Consider the following 16,505-nt stretch of genomic DNA (forward strand, 5'->3'; position numbering starts at 1 on the left):
CATCCTGGACCTCAAGTCGGTCAACTGCCACCTGAGGATTCCTCACTTCCGCATGGAAACCCTATGCTCTGTAATAAGGGCGATACAACCGGGAGAGTTTCTCACATCCCTGGATCTTTCGGAGGCCTATCTACACATCCCAATTCATCAGGAAACACCAGCGCTATCTACGCTTCAAAATCCTGGACCGTCACTACCAGTTCCGGGCATTACCCTTCGGGTTAGCCACAGCTCCTTGGACGTTCACCAAGATCATAGTGGTGGTGGCGGCAACACTGAGGAAGGAAGGAATCCTCGTACATCCTTACGTAGACTACTGGCTGATCAGGGCGAAATCTCCAGAGGAAAGCCGCCAAGCAACCAACAGAGTCAAAACTCTATAGGAGAGCCTAGGTTGGGTGGTAAACACAAACAAAAGTTGTCTACAGCCCTCACAGTCTCTAGAATACCTAGGAGTCCGATTCAACACCAAAGAAGACAAGGTAAGCCTGACTCCCACAAGGAGATCAAAACTGTGGGACCGGTTACAAATCCTGCTGAGCGAACCTCGTCCTACAGCATGGGATTACCTGCAAGTCCTCAGTCTGATGGCATCTACACTGGAAGTAGTGTCATGGGCGCGAGCTCACATGAGACCCCTACAGCGCTCACTTCTATCACAATGGAATCCACTGTCTCAGAACTACGCTGTACGTCTATCACTCCCGGGCAGAGTCCGGACCTAGCTACGGTGGTAGTTGCAGGTCAGCCACCTGAGCCGGGGAACAAGGCTATCTTCCCCAACCTGGACCCTGCTCACCACAGATGCCAGCCTACGAGGTTGGGGAGCACACTGCGAGGAGTTAACCGCCCAAGGGCAGTGGAACGCAGAAGAGTCGGGATGGAACATCAACCACCTAGAAGCGCGGGCAGTCAGACTAGCCTGTCTACGATTCGCTCCCAGACTTCGAGACAAACGGTCAGAGTAATGTCGGACAACGCCACAACAGTGGCCTACATCAACCGGCAGGGGGAAACCAGAAGCCAGCAGGTGTGTCTGGAAATAGACCCCCTAATGGGGTGGGCGGAAGTAAACCTCTAGGAGATCTCAGCCATCCACATAGCCGGGAAAGACAACATCGCGGCGGACTACCTTAGCAGGGAAAGTCTAGACCCAGGAGAATGGAAGCTGTTGTCCGCAGCGTTCCAACTGATAGTGAACCGGTGGGGGACACTGGACATGGACCTTCTGGCAAACTGGTCCAATGCCCAAGTACCCAGGTACTTCAACTGCAGGCGGGAACCTCAGTCCCAGGGGATCGATGCCCTGGTGCAGACCTGGCCACAGGGGACCGTATTATACACCTTCCCGCCGTGGCCCCTATTGGGCGCAGTCATTCACAAGATACAGCTACACAGGGGACTAGTACTTCTAGTGGCCCCGGACTGGCCAAGAAGACCGTGGTACGCAGACATGAGAAGACTACTGGCAGGGAACCCCCTGCCACTGCCTCCACACAGAGACCTGTTTCAACAAGGACCGATCCTCCACGAGGATCCAGCTCAATTCTCTCTTACGGCCTAGCCATTGAAAGGGCTCGCCTGAGAAAGAGCAGATACTCGGGGGCTGTAATCGACACCCTACTCCGAGCACGCAAGTTCTCCATATCCTTAACGTACATAAGAATTTGAAGAGTATTTGAAGCCTTGTGCGAAGGTCACGACATCAAGCCACGCTCAATTAAAGTTCCCGTGATCCTGGAATTCTTACAGAACGGGCTACAGAAGGGGCTGTCCCTCAATTCCATCAAAGTACAGGTGGCGCATTGTCATGAGGGCGCATTGTCATGAGCGAGTGCGAAAGCATTACCTCTCACCCGGACGTGTCACGTTACCTGAAAGGAGTCAAACACATACGCCCACCACTAAAGTGGCCGGTACCTCTTTGGAATCTCAACCTGGTCCTGGTTTTCCTAGCAGGAACCTCCTTCAGGCCCCGCCGATGTCTGTCCCTCCGTCTGTTAACGTTAAAGACCGCATTTCTGCTGGCGGTTTGTTCAGCCTGCCGCATTTCAGAACTACAAGCACTGTCCTGCCGTGAACCGTTCCTCAGGCTCACCCCGGGATCCATCCAGCTACGCACGGTCCCTTCGTTCCTTCCCAAAGTGGTGTCACACTTCCACCTTAACCAAACCATCTCGCTACCATTGCTGGATGACTTGAAGAATTTGGAAGAAGCTCGTAGTCTACGCCACCTCAATATAGGCAGACTCCTGTCCAGATACCTGGAAATGTCAGAACCCGTACGAAAAATGGACCACCTTTTCGTCCTTCACAGCGAGAAGAGACAAGAGGAAGCGGCCTCACGGGCAACCATAGATCGCTAGATCAAGGAAGTCATCAAGGCGGCCTCCGTAGAAGCAGGCAAACCACCGCCTCTACAGGTCAAGGCCCATTCTTCCAGAGCCCAGGCAGTATCCTGGGCAGAAACCAGAATGCTGTCACCCGCTGAGATTTGCAGGGTGGCGACATGGTCCTCCATCCACACCTTTTCCAGTTTCTACCGCTTGGATGTTCAGGCTCGGGAGGACACGGCATTTGCAAGGGCAGTACTAAGTGGGTCACGGGCAGCCTCCCACCTGGTTCAGGAGTAGCTTTTATACATCCCATTGGTCCTGAGTCCATCTGCTACACGCTAGGAAATGGAGAAATTACTTACCTGATAATTTCGTTTTCCTTAGTGTAGACAGATGGTCTCAACATCCCACCCTTGGCTGCCATTACGCATGGAATTCGAATGATTCAAGGGTAAGCTATGTTTTCATTCACTTAGGACACCCACCCTACCGGGTGTCAACGCTTTCCGGTTTCCAGCTATAGTCAATCAACCAGACCAAGTTCTTCTGCGGTGAAGAAGGCAAAAAGGTCCAGACTCTATTCTAATAATCCACCAGGAAAGGACCACAAAATCCTAGAAGACTTCGGTTGGAAGGTATTCCAAAGCTCGATGCGCAGTTCACGAATGCAACACCAGTTTTACATCACTCAATACCTTTACGAATGTGTACAAAAGTTCACCACAGCCATTACACAATCTCGAGGAGGGACTGAGAAATCTCCTATGATCAGTCTACAAGGTTAGTGCAGTTAGTGTAGCTGGCTTTAAAAAAGGATTGGATAAGTTCTTGGAGGGAGAAGTCCATTACTTGCCATTAATTAAGTTGACTTAGAAAATAGCCACTGCTATTACTAGTATCAGTAGCATGATATAGACTTAGTTTTTGGGTACTTGCCAGGTTCTTATGGCCTGGATTGGCCACTATTGAAAGCAGGATACTGGGCTTGATGGACCCTTGGTCTGACCCAGTATGGCATGTTCTTATGTTCAACACCTCAGCCCACACTTCGGCAGCATCTGTTTTAGCACACAGAATGGCATGGCTCAGGGTGAGTGCTATCAGGGAGGACGTCCACGAAAAACTGGCTGACCTCCCTTGCCACAGATACAAGTGGGATTTCAAACAATGCCCGCCCATTCCACATTTAGTGGCACCACCATGAGATTCATCATAGATACCTCTCTTGAACCAAGAGCCCCAGAATATTCTTGCACAGAACGCAATCCACAGGATACCAATACCTCAGTACAACAGAGGCTATTACTCTCAATACTTCCTTATCCTGAAAAAGATGGGAGGCTTACATCCAATTTTGGACCTTCGTTCTCTTAACAAATAACTGCACAGAGAAAAATTCAAAATTACATACCTAAAATCAATACTAGAGATCATACAACCCAACGATTGGTTGTGTTCACTGGATTTCAAAGATGCCTATACTCACATTCCAATCCACTGTTTATATTGGGTCTACCAGTGTTTCAAGAACCAGCCTCCAGCCTTCATACAACCAGCCACCAGCATCCCTACAACCAGCCTCCAGCAACCATAGTACCAGCCTCCAGCATCCCTACAGCCAGCCTCCAGCAACCCTACAGCCAGCCTCCAGCATCTCTACAACCTGCCTCCAGCATCCATACTACCAGCCTCCAGCATTCATACAACCAGTCCCCAGCATTCATCTATCCCTCTTCCAGCGTCCATACTTATCATTCTATCAACCAGCATTCCTGACACAACAGGCCAAAATGCCTCTTGGTCTCCCAATACCAATTCTCCATCACCATACTCCCTTCTCAGGAAAATCACCCATGCTTTCCCGTCAACACACCTACAAATCCCTTATCCCCATCTTGATTTCACCTATTACCCAAATCCTAGGCTTTGCCCTATTCTTCCTGATACTATTTAACGTGCAATCCCTCACCAAGAAATCGCTGATCCTCAATGACCTTCTTCTAGAAGCGAACCCGGACTTCTGCGCCATAACCGAAACATGGCTTAAACCTATGGACATAGCATTAATAAATCTACTACCCACTCAGACCTACAACTTTTTCTCTATCCCCTGACAGAAAAAAAGGGGCGGGGGTATTCTCCTAGCAGCTAAAAAAGATCTGAGATTATCACAATATCCAGTTAAATCATCTTCTAAACTAGAAACAGGCCTTTTCAAATCCGACCTTCTCCAAATCCTCCTAGTCTATGCCCCGCCAGGCCTTCTAGAATCTGATGCCTCACCCATTCTTGAAATTACAGCATCATATCTAAATCTGGACTCCCCAGCTATAATCCTGGGAGATTTTAACTTACATGTCGACAACCCCACACTCTCAACCAGCTGCGAAGCTTTCCTAATCACCATGTCAGCCATGGGATTCAAACAGATAATCAACAAACCTACCCACAAGGCGGGTCACACCCTAGACCTCATCTTTGTGAACTCAGGTATCTCGCACTCAGCACACCCAGCATGCAAGCAGGTCCCCTGGTCACACCACGCTTTAATCTCCACCACCATCTCGCTGGCACAAACGAGCAACAAACACTCCCCTCAACCATCATTTCTCTACAGGAAAGCTTGCTCCTCAGACGACCTCAGCAAACATCTAGCCTTAGAACTCCCACTCATAGACGTCTCCTCCCCCAACTCAGCCCTCAACTCCTGGTCCAACATAACAGAAACGGTGGCAAACAAACTATGTCCACTTGCTACAAAAAAACTCAAACACAACGCATCCAAAAGACAGCCATGGTTTACTAATGAACTTCGAAATCTCAAACACAGACTATAACAGAAAGAAAACAAATGGCGCAAAGCACCATCCCCCTCCACCCTCTCTGCTTACAAACTTGCCCTCTACTTATACAAGAGCTCTACATTAAAAACAAAAAGGGACTTCTACGCACATAAGATCCATGATCTCATTTTTGAATCTAAAGCCCTTTTTGCATACGTTTCCAACCTAACTCAAATCAATGCTCCTGACATATCTCTTATCCAAGCTCAAGCAAAAGCAGATGAGCTGGCCCTCTTCTTCAGTAATAAAGTCACTAACCTCCTAAAACAGCTGACTCCTAATGCTTGTTCGCCTTCCAGCACATATCTCCACTCCTTCGAACCCATCACATCTTCAGAGATCTGAACAGTTTTGAAGAAAATGAAACCTTCCTCAAATCCATTTGACCAAATCCTGACCAAACTGCTACTTCTAATTCCTGACACCATCACCAAAACTCTGGTGGACATCATTAACTGTTCATTATCCCAGGGTTTCTATCCAAATGACCTTAAACTGGCATCCATCAAACCACGCCTTAAGAAACCAAACTTGGATCCCAAAGATCCCAACAGCTTCCGCCCAATCTCCAACCTCCCATTCATTGCCAAGGTCATGGAAAAACTAGTTAACACACAACTAGCGGGCTACATTGAAGATCACAAAATTCTGTTCCCTACTCAATATGGATTCCGAAAAGCATTAAGTACTGAATCCCTACTCATCTCCCTGACAGACTACCTCATCATGGGCCTCGATAAAGGTCAGGCCTTCTTATTGATCCTACTGGACCTCTCTGCAGCATTTGATACCGTTAACCACTCCATACTACAAAATCAGCTGACTAACATCGGCATTACAGGAGCTGCTCTGGCCTGGTTCAAAACATTCCTAGGGAACAGAGGCTTCAAGGTCAAAATCCACAACAAAGAATCTCACCATTACCCTTCCTCACTAGGAGTTCCTCAGGGCTCCTCCCTTTCACCCACACTCTTCAACATTTACCTTCTTCCACTTTGCCATTTGTTAACCAAATTGAACCTAAAACACTTCTTATATGCCGACGACGTCCAGATCGTGATCCCCCTTAAAGAATCCATCACAAAAACACTAGAATTTTGGGAACACTGTTTTCAAGAAATCAGCTGCCTCCTCACCAGCCTAAACTTAATACTAAATTCTTCAAAAAGCGAATTCCTTCTCATTTCCCCGGAAAACAGTAATATCACTACGAACCCACCAGCCAACCTGCAAATTTCACAAGTAAGAGACTTAGGAGTTATTATAGATAATCAGCTAAACCTAAAATCATTTATTAACCAAACAACTAAAGACTGTTTTCATAAACTACATGTCCTAAAAAGAATAAAACCACTCTTTCACTTTCATGATTACAGAACAGTTCTACAAGCAATAATCTTCTCTAAGACAGACTACTGTAACTCTATCTTATTAGGTCTCCCCTCATCTCACACCAAACGTCTTCAGATGGTCCAAAACACGTCAGCCAGAATACTGACAAACACGAGGAGAAGAGACCACATATCTCCCATCCTCAAAGACTTACATTGGTTGCCAATTCACTACAGAATCATATACAAGTCCATCACCACCATCTACAAAGCTATCCACTGCCTTGCTCCCCTCAACCTTCAAATACCACTCAGAAAACATTCCTCCTCCAGACCCATCAGAGAGGCTTACAGAGAATATCTACAAGTACCACACTCCAAAACCTCCCAACATATAACCCTGAGAGACCGGGCCTTCTCCACAGTAGGACCACTGCTATGGAACTCCATCCCACCGGAACTGCGACAGGAACCTTGCCTTCCAACATTCAGGAAAAGGCTCAAAACGTGGTTGTTTAAGCAAGCCTTTCCGGGCCCTAACTAAACCATAATTCTCCAACAATCACAGTCAGACATTACTAGACCAGTGTAACTTACTGCTCTCTCTGTTAAATTCCTATCGCCTTTTTCTTCTACTCCCAGTTTTGAACATCCCTGTTTTATTGTAATTTCAGTGTTGCTCTGCACCTGTTAAAGTTTTTATTGTATCTTCATTTTTTCACCCCCTGTTAAATGTAAACCAGCATGATGCGATCCATATCGCAAATGCCGGTATAGAAAAACACTAAAATAAAAAATAAATAAATACACATTAGACTGCAAACGAGCTTTAGCATACTACAAACGCTAAACTCTGTGTCACAGACACACTTCTCAACCATTTGTCTCTTCTAATCCAAATGCCTTGGGAACAGCAGTAACCAAAAAAAACCTTATCTGACTGGATAACCCACTGTTTTCAGTTCTGCTATAATGCGAGTTCTACACACAACTTACGGGACTAGTAAGAGTACATCAAGTGCGAGCAATTGCCTCTTCAATTCTCATCTTCATGAAGTTCCAATCGAGGACATTTGCAAAGCAGCAACATGGTCACCTGTTCATACCTTCATGTCCCACTATTGTCTGGACCAGCTATCAGCCTCCGACAGTTCAGTGGGCAGAGAAATCTTAAAACACATGGCAGACAATTGACAGTTGTCCATGAGGAGACCAGGTTGGAAAAAAAAAAAAAAGAAAGATAGAAGCAAATAATTTCATAAGAACCCTAAGCTTGGGATTCCCAGAAAGCATAACTAATTCAGCCTATTTATCGACGGAAAAAAAGCAAGTTTGTTTACCATAAGTGGTGTTCTCTATAGATAGCAGGTGATTTAGCATACAAAGCAACCTCTTCCGTGGACTGCCTTCTGTACCTAACGCATACTATTTTCATGGCTGGGAGGGAGGACGGGTGGAATCTCTTAGACATGATTTGTGCTACTTTTGGCACACATAACAAATTTTAAGTGCATAAACAAGGTTTCAGCACACAAAATGTGTTTTGTGTATGTGAAGTGTGTTTTCTGCACAGAAATCTCCACTACAAGTCCCAGGATCAGACCTTGGTTGCTGAGTGTTTCATGTGTGTATCAGATCTTGAATTCCTATTTCTCATTTGTGTACTCAGACTGTGGGTGCTGATTGACTCTCTCTTCTGTTTGTAACAGACCTCAGGTGCTGAGTATCTTTATCATGTGTGTCAATCTCTCATGTGTATCAGACTGTGGGTGCTGAGCATCTCTCTCATGTGTATCAGACTGTGGGTTCTGAGCATCTCTCTCATGTGTATCAGACTGTGGGTGCTGAGCATCTCTCTCATGTGGGTCAGACTGTGGGTGCTGAGCATCTCTCTCATGTGTATCAGACTGTGGGTGCTGAGCATCTCTCTCATGTGTATCAGACTGTGGGTTCTGAGCATCTCTCTCATGTGTATCAGACCGTGGGTGCTGAGCGTCTCTCTCATGTGGGTCAGACTGTGGGTGCTGAGCTTCTCTCTCATGTGGGTCAGCCTGTGGGTGCTGAGTCTCTCGTGTATCAGACTGTAAGTGCTGAGTGTCTCTCTTATGTGTTTCATACTGTGGGTGCTGAGCATCTCTCTCTCATATGTGTATCAGACATCAGGTGCTGACTGTCTCTCGCTCTCTGGTGTGTGTGTGTGTGTTTCAGACTGCGGGTGCAGTGTATCAGACCTCAGGTGCTGAGTGTCTTACTCTCAAGTGTGTCAGAGTGTGGGTGCTGAGCATCTCTCTCTCGTGTGTGTAACAGACTACATGTGCTGAGTGTCTCTCTCATGTGTGTATCAGATTGTATTTACTGAATGTCTCTCTCTCTCTTTTGTGTATATATCAGATCTCATGTGCTGAGTGTCTCTCTCTCGTGTGTGTAACAGACTTCAGGTGCTGAGTGTCTGTTGTGTTTGTGGCATTGTGGATTCTTGGTCACTGCGGTGATGACTTCGCCCACGGGGAGGTTCCCCGTGGGGAACCACAGTGATAGGCTGAACGTCAAGGAACAGACACAGAATAGATGGAAGCTTTATTGTACTGCTGTAAATAGATGATGTAGACAGGAAAATAGGCACTGAGATCCGCAAGGTGCCAATACGTTCAACAGGCCCAGATGTAGAATCTCACCCAGATGTATACGATTGGCCATAGGCTGCAATCTGTGGCAATGCCGTGGGTGGAGTTGGAGCAACGGATCGTAGAGGTACTCATAGGAAAGAAGGCGACTTCCTGGTGGTGGTATGGAAGGACTGACAGTCCGTGGTGCAGGATACTAGAAGATAGGCCTTCGAGGAGCGAGTACCTGAAGTCCAATATCCTGAAATGTAGAAGAGAGAAAGACCCCTGAGGAGCGGTTGTCTTAGTAGAGGGAAGTTGGAAGCGAGAGACCCCCGAGGAGCGGGTGTCTAGAGCTTCTTTGGAGCGAGGCCCTTGGAGTGAAAGCAGCATCTAAGCGTACAGCTTAGAGCAGTCAGAGTAGCTTAAACCGAAGTCTTTGCTAATTCAATGGTGGTAGCAAATCGGAGGCTTGATATACCTGGAGGTACTGACGTCATACGGTGGGGACGCCCACGAAGTTCCCGCCATGACGTGTATTTGAGCGCAGGAGATGTGCGTGCGCGCCCTAGGAGGCCACGGGAGTGAGCATGGCAGACTGGGACGCCCATGCTAGTCTGGAGACACCGAGGCCTTCGGCACTGGAGGCAGCCATCTTGCCCAAGGAGGAAGAGTAAGGAATAAAAGAGGTAAGGAAGAGTGGGTGCAACAGTACCTCCCCTTCAAAGGGCCACTTCCAAGACCTCTTCCAGGTGGTCTGGGCTTGCGTGGATGTGCCAGATGGAACTGATGTATCATTTCTTTATCTGTAATATTGGCCAGTGGTTCCCAGGAGTTCTCTTCTGGACCATAGTTCTCCCATGAGATGAGATACTCCCATGTCTTGCCCTTTTTACATACATCAAGGATGTTGTCCACGGCATATTCGATGTCATCTTCAGCATCCAGACTTATAGGTTCTGGGTCTCTCCTGGAGAATTCAGAGAGCTTCACTGGCTTTAATAAAGATACATGAAATGCATTGTGTGTCCTCATGGATGGCGGCAGTCTTAGACTGTAAGTAAGGTTTCCTAATTGCCGAAGGATGGCAAAGGGTCCCACATAACGAGGTGCAAATCTAGCTGAAGGAAGCTTAAGTCGAAGATACTTGGTGCTTAACCAGACCTTGTCTCCAGGCTGAAACTGTGGTGCCTTTTGATGATGAACATCATAGGTTCTCTTTGCCTTTTGTCCAGCCTTAAGAAGAAGTTCCTTCTTCTGTTTCCAGAGTTGGGCTAACTCTGCTGCGGTAGCTTGAGTAGCAGGAGAGGCTACTGATAATGTTGCGGTCCCCGGTCGCTGGACTTGTGACCGGGTCCTTACCTTCCTCCGCCCTGGGATCCTGCGACGGGGTCCGGCATTTTTCAGGCCTTCTTGGCCCTCTCTGCAGCAGTGTCTCCACGAGGGAGACGCCGCCGAGCTCCGCTTCAGAGCTCCGCCCCCTTAGACACGCGCGCATGCAAGGGGAAGGCAGTTGGAGGTGCAGTGGTGTGAAACCGAGGCCGGCTCCCGAGATGACTTCAGACGCCGGCAGGATATTTAAACCCGGCGTCTGACTGAAGACGTTGCCTTGCAACAGAGTTCATTCTAAGGAGTGACTGTTGCTGTCCTTGGTCCTGTGCTCCTGATTCAGCTTTCTCGCCTGTTCCAGCCTCTGCTTCAGTTTCAGCTTCCCAGCCATCGGACTGACTTCCTGGTTCTTGATTTTGGTTTGTATACTGTTTCTCTTTGCCTGCTGCCAGTCCAGATCCTCTGATTCTTCTCCACTCAGCTGGACTTCTGCTCCGGGAGATGCTCCTAAGTCCCAGCGGCCCAGGTCCTCACAGGCTCCTCCCGGGGGGATTGCAGGCTTCCAGTGGCGAAGCTTCTGCTCCCGGCAGGCTTCCAGTGGCGAAGCTTCTGCCTCCCGGTCTTATCATCTCTGCGGAGTTCTCTTCTCATCCAATCTTCATCTGCACAGCCGGCCTAAGGGTCCACTAACCCCAGCGATAACAGATAATGGAATTGGCAAAGGAGGTAACGGTTGTCTGGAAAGGGGAAGACCCCGTTGAGGTAGCAGGATGTGAATTGATGGCAAATTCTGCCCAAGGCAATAGTTTCAGCTCAGTCGTTGTGTCTAGAATTGACATAGGATCACAGAAATTGCTTCAGCGTTCTATTCGTCTTCTCAGTCTGACCGTTAGACTGAGGATGGTATGCAGAGGTTAAGTCCAAGGCGATATCAAATTTTTGACACAATGCTCTTCAAAATTTTGCAGTAAATTGCACTACTCTGTCGGATAGGATATGCTTAGACATCCCATGAAGACAAAAGAAATGTTTAATAAAGAGCTTTGCTAATTCAGTAGCAGAGAGTAATCCTGGTAGCGCTACAAAATGTGCCATTTTAGAGAATCTGTCAACCATGACCCATATGGTGTTATTCTCGTTGGATGACGGTAGGTCCACTACGAAGTCAGTGGCTATATGTGTCCATTGTTTCTCCGACGGTGGTAGAGGCTGTAATAGACCCCATGGATGCCCAGGTGATGGTTTTTGCTTGGCACAAACAGCCCAGGATCCCACATACTCTTGTACATCCTTCTTCATGGTTGGCCACCAGTAGTATCTTTGCAACATGGCAAGGGTATGACTCTGTCCTGGATGGCTTGCCAGACGGGAATCGTGTGCCCACTTCAACAGCTTTTTCCTTAAACTTCTGGCCACCACCATCTTCCTGGTGGGTACTGTGTTGGGTGGCTGCGAGGACTACTCTTTCGGGATCTATGATATGACGGGGTTCATCCGGCACGTCCTGTGGTGAGAAGGATTGTGATAGGGCATCCGCCCCAGCGTTTTTCTCGCCCGGACGATACTTCAGAAGGAAGTCAAATCTGTTGAAAAATAGCGACCATCTTACTTTGACGGTGGTTGAGTCTTTGAGCATGTCGAAGGCACTCCAGATTCTTGTGATCGGTGTACACAACTATTTGATGTTGTGCGCCTTCTAGCCAAGGACTCCACTCTTCAAAAGCCAGCTTGATTGCGAGAAGCTCCTTGTCTCCTATCCCATAATTTCTTTCAGCAGGCGAGAAGCACCTTGAGAAGAAGGAGCAAGGGTGGAGCACATTAGATTCGCTGTACTGACTTAGTACTGCTCCTACACCAACGTCGGAAGCGTTAACCGCTACGATGAAAGGACGGTGTGGGTCAGGGTAGCGGAGACACTGTTTCTTCTGAAAAGCCTCTTTAAGCATCAGATTGGTTCCCTTCTTAGGGAATGTCAATGATGAATAGTTTTTAATGAAGGATTGGTAGTAATTGGTAAGCCCAAGAAGCGACGCAGTGCCTTTAGGCCTGTGGGTTGAGGCCAGTTCTGGATATTCTCAAGTTTCTTGGGGTCCATATGAAACCCTTTCTTTGATACAATGTATCCCAGGAAGGGTACGGCCTCTGTGGAATTCGCACTTTTCAAGTTTAACGTATAGGTGATACTCATGCAGGCGTCTTAGGACTTCTTAACATCCTCCTGATAACTCTGCAGATCTTGAGAAAAGATCAGTATATCATCAAGATATTCTACTACACATTGATAGTGTAAGTCCCGTAAGATGTCGTTCATCATTTTTTGAAAGACTGTGGGTGCGTTGCTTAAACCGAAGGGTATGACGAGGTATTCAAAGTGTCCATCACGGGTGTTAAAAGCAGACGTCCAAGTTGTAAGCTCCCTTAAGGTCCAATTTGGAAAATATTTTGGCCCTTTGGAGCATATCGAACAGTTCAGAATTTAAGGGCAGGGGGTACCTGTCCTTGTTGATGATCTCATTCAGACCCCTGTAGTCAATGCAGGGGCATAAGGTGCCATCCTTCTTCCCTACGAAAAGGAAGCCTGCACCAGCAGGAGACTTGGAAGGTCTGATAAATCCTTTTTGTAGATTTTCTTGTATGTAGGTAGACATAGCTTTAGTCTTGGCAACAGACAAGGGGTAAACTCTACCTTGGGGAGGTTCTGAATTAGGCTTCAGATTTATGGCACAGTCAAACTCTCTGTGTGGTGGAAGAACATCAGCCGCTTGCTCTGAGAAAATGTCCTGGAAGGAGGTGTATTGTGGAGGTAAGCCAGGTAATGATGGTGTGGTGGGCATGCAAATGAGTGGTGAAACTTCCGCAAGACACCGACCATGACAGTCTGGTCCCCACGAGACAGTTCCAAGGTGGCCCAATTAAATTGTGGCATATGGTCTTGAAGCCAGGGCAGCCCCAATACCACCAGATGCATGGCTTTTTCCAATACTAGAAATGAAATGGATTCTGAATGTAGAGCTCCAGTGTGCAGGCCAATGGCCTGGGTGGTCAGTGTAACTTCTCCAGGAAGTGGTTCCCCATGGATGGAAGACAATAGCAGAGGCTTAGCTATTGGTGTGAAAGGAGTCCATAGATGTTCAACTAAGCGCTTCAGAATAAAATTACCTCCGGCACCGGAGTCAATGAGCACGAGAGTCTGAAACTCGAGGCCTCCGCAAAGTAGAGATACTGGTAATGATAATGGAGGGGTAGGAGAGGTGAGGCTCAGGAGAAGTCCTCCCGCAGATCCTAGGCCCGTCAGTTTCCTGGACAAATGGGACAGGTTTGGACTGCATGACCCGATTGGCCACAATACATGCACAATCCCATGCGCTTGCGAAAATGTCTCTCCTTAGAGGTCAAATGGCTTCGGCCTAGTTGCCTAGGCTCTTCCTCCTCTTAAGGGTGTGGACGGTAAGCTGGAAGCAATAGGCATAGGTTTAGGACAGTTAGACCCCACCGAAGACTTTCGAGGACTCTTGGCCTCCTGAGTTCAGTCACGGATACGGCGGTCAATTCTCCCACCCAGTTCCATCAGGGACTCATGGGTATCAGGTAATTCGCGAGCCACTAGTTCATCCTTTAGGTGAGAGTTTAGACCCTCCATGAATATGGCACGTAAGCATCCAATGTCCCAATGCAGTTTGGATGCTAGAGTCTTACATTCAATAGCAAAGTCTGTAAGCAGCTTGTTACCTTGTTGAAGATTGAGCAAGGCAGATCCAGCGATCGTCTGGTGAGCCGGGTCGTCAAACACAGACTTAAAATGTTTTGGAAATCCTGGTTGGGTCATTCAGAATAGGGGTCCTCATGCTCCCATAAAGGTGAAGCCCAGGCCAGGGCTCTATCTTCTAGGAATGACAGGATGTAGGTGGTCTTTGAAGCTTCAGTGGGAAAGAAGGTATGTTGTAATGAAAAATGTAATCTGCATTGATTAACAAACCCTCTGCACATCTTGGCTTCACCCGTAAAGCGAGTAGGAGTGGATAAAGGCACGGTGGTCTTAAGAGTTACCACTGGTGTCAACAACTCCCTCACAGGAGGTGCAGAAGAATTCAGTTGAGCATGTAACTGATTGAAGGCAGTAGCTAGGCTCTCCAAAGACTTTTGTTGTTCCGTGATCCGTTGGGCTAGGCCGGGAATGGCCTGCAAGGCCGCAAGTTGAGCCGAGTCCATGGAGTTAGCAATCTGTTGTGTTTGTGGCATTGTGCACTCTTGGTCACTGCGGTGATGACTCCGCCCACAGGGAGGGGCCCCGTGGGGAACCACAGTGATAGGCTGAATGTCAAGGAATAGACACAGAATGGATGGAGGCTTTATTGTACTGCTGTAGATAGATGATGTAGACAGGAAGATAGGCACTGAGATCCGCGAGGTGCCAATACATTCAACAGGCCCAGATGTGGAATCTCACCCAGATGTATACGATAGGCCATAGGCCTCAGTCTGGGGCAATGCCGTAGCTGGTGGGTGGAGTTGGAGCACCGGATCGTAGAGGTATTCACGGGAAAGAAGACGACTTCCTGGTGGTGGTATGGAGGGACTGACGGTCTATGGTGCACGATACTAGTAGATAGGCCCTCAAGGAGCGAGTACCTGAAGTCCGATATCCTGAAATGTAGAAGAGAGAGAAAAACCCCCAAGGAGCGGTTGTCTTAGTTAGTAGAGGCCCCGAAGGGAAGTTGGAAGTGAGAGACCCCCGAGGAGCGGGTGTCTAGAGCTTCTGTGGAGCGAGGCGTTTGGAGTGAAAGCAGCGTCTAAGAGTACAGCTTAGAGCAGTCAGAGTAGCTTAAACCGAAGTCTTTGCTAACTCAATGGTGGTAGCAAATCGTAGGCTTAATATTCCCAGAGGTATTGACATCATGCGGTGGGGACACCCCCGAGGTTCCCGCCATGACGTGTATTTGAGCGCAGGAGATGTGCGCGCGCCTTAGGAGGCCACGGGAGTGAGCATAGCGGATTGGGACGCCCATGCTAGGTTGAAGATGCCGAGGCTCTCGGCACTGGAGGCAGCCATCTTGCCCAAGGAGAAGAGAAAGGATAAAAGAGGTAAGGCAGAGCGGTCGCAGCCGTCTGCAACCGACGGGCGCAAACAGTGTCTGTCTCGTGTGTGTAACAGACTTCAGGTGCTGAGTGTTTCTCTCTCATGTATTTAACAGACTACAGGTGCTGAGTGTCTCTCTCTCATGTGTGTGTAACAGACTACAGGTTCTGAGTGTCTCTCATGTGAGTAACAGACTACAGGTGCTGAGTGTCTCTCTCTCGTGTGAGTAACAGACTACAGGTGCTGAGTGTCACTCTCTCTCGTGTGAGTAACAGACTACAGGTCCTGAGTGTCTCTCTCTCTCGTGTGTTTATCAGACTACAGGTGCTGAGTATCTCTCTCTCTCGTGTGAGTAACAGACTACAGGTCCTGAGTGTCTCTCTCTCTCGTGTGTGTAACAGACCACAGGAGCTGATTGTCTTTCTCTCGTGTGTCTCTCTCCCTCTCTCTCTCCTTTGTTCTAGACATCAGTGTTTCCTTTGACTTGAAGGATGTGGATTTGCTGAAGTTGGTGAGCAGTCTGAAGGAGAGCAGCCTATCCAAGGAGATCATCCTGGCCCTAGAGCGATGTATCTGTGAGGAGACTGCCCTCCTGGATAGTGAGACTTCTAATCTGATGAAAGATCGCGACACCTTCCTGATGCTGCTGAGAAACCTGGAACAGCTGCGGATGGAGAAGGCTGTACAGATGGGAGTATTGAGGTACAGACTGAGGCATTGTAGGATGGGAACATGATGTGCCAGTAATGGAGGGACAGAGCTCTGAGCTCTCAGAATATGATAAAGAGGGAGAGGCTGTAACCTGGAACAGCAGAGGATGGAGAAGGCTGTACAGATGGGAGTATTGAGGTATAGACTGAGGCATTGTAGGGTGGGAACATGATGTGCCAGTAATGGAGGGACAGAGCTCTGAGCGCTCAGAATATGATAAAGAGGGAGAGGCTGTAACCTGGAACAGCAGAGGATGGAGAAGGCTGTACAGATGG

At 48.0% G+C, this 16,505-nt stretch overlaps 1 protein-coding gene across 1 annotated transcript in view; it reads left to right on the forward strand.

Annotated features, from left to right (window-relative positions):
• The window catches only part of LOC115086658 (cullin-9-like), a 582,584-nt gene that overhangs the window by 114,696 nt on the left and 451,383 nt on the right, over window positions 1–16,505 (forward strand). The window contains exon 12 of the mRNA XM_029592817.1: window positions 15,984–16,221. Within this exon, the coding sequence (XP_029448677.1) occupies window positions 15,984–16,221 (238 nt within the window). The remainder of the gene's footprint in view (window positions 1–15,983; window positions 16,222–16,505) is intronic.

Source organism: Rhinatrema bivittatum, chromosome 3, assembly GCF_901001135.1.
Source record: "Rhinatrema bivittatum chromosome 3, aRhiBiv1.1, whole genome shotgun sequence".
NCBI lineage: Eukaryota > Metazoa > Chordata > Amphibia > Gymnophiona > Rhinatrematidae > Rhinatrema > Rhinatrema bivittatum.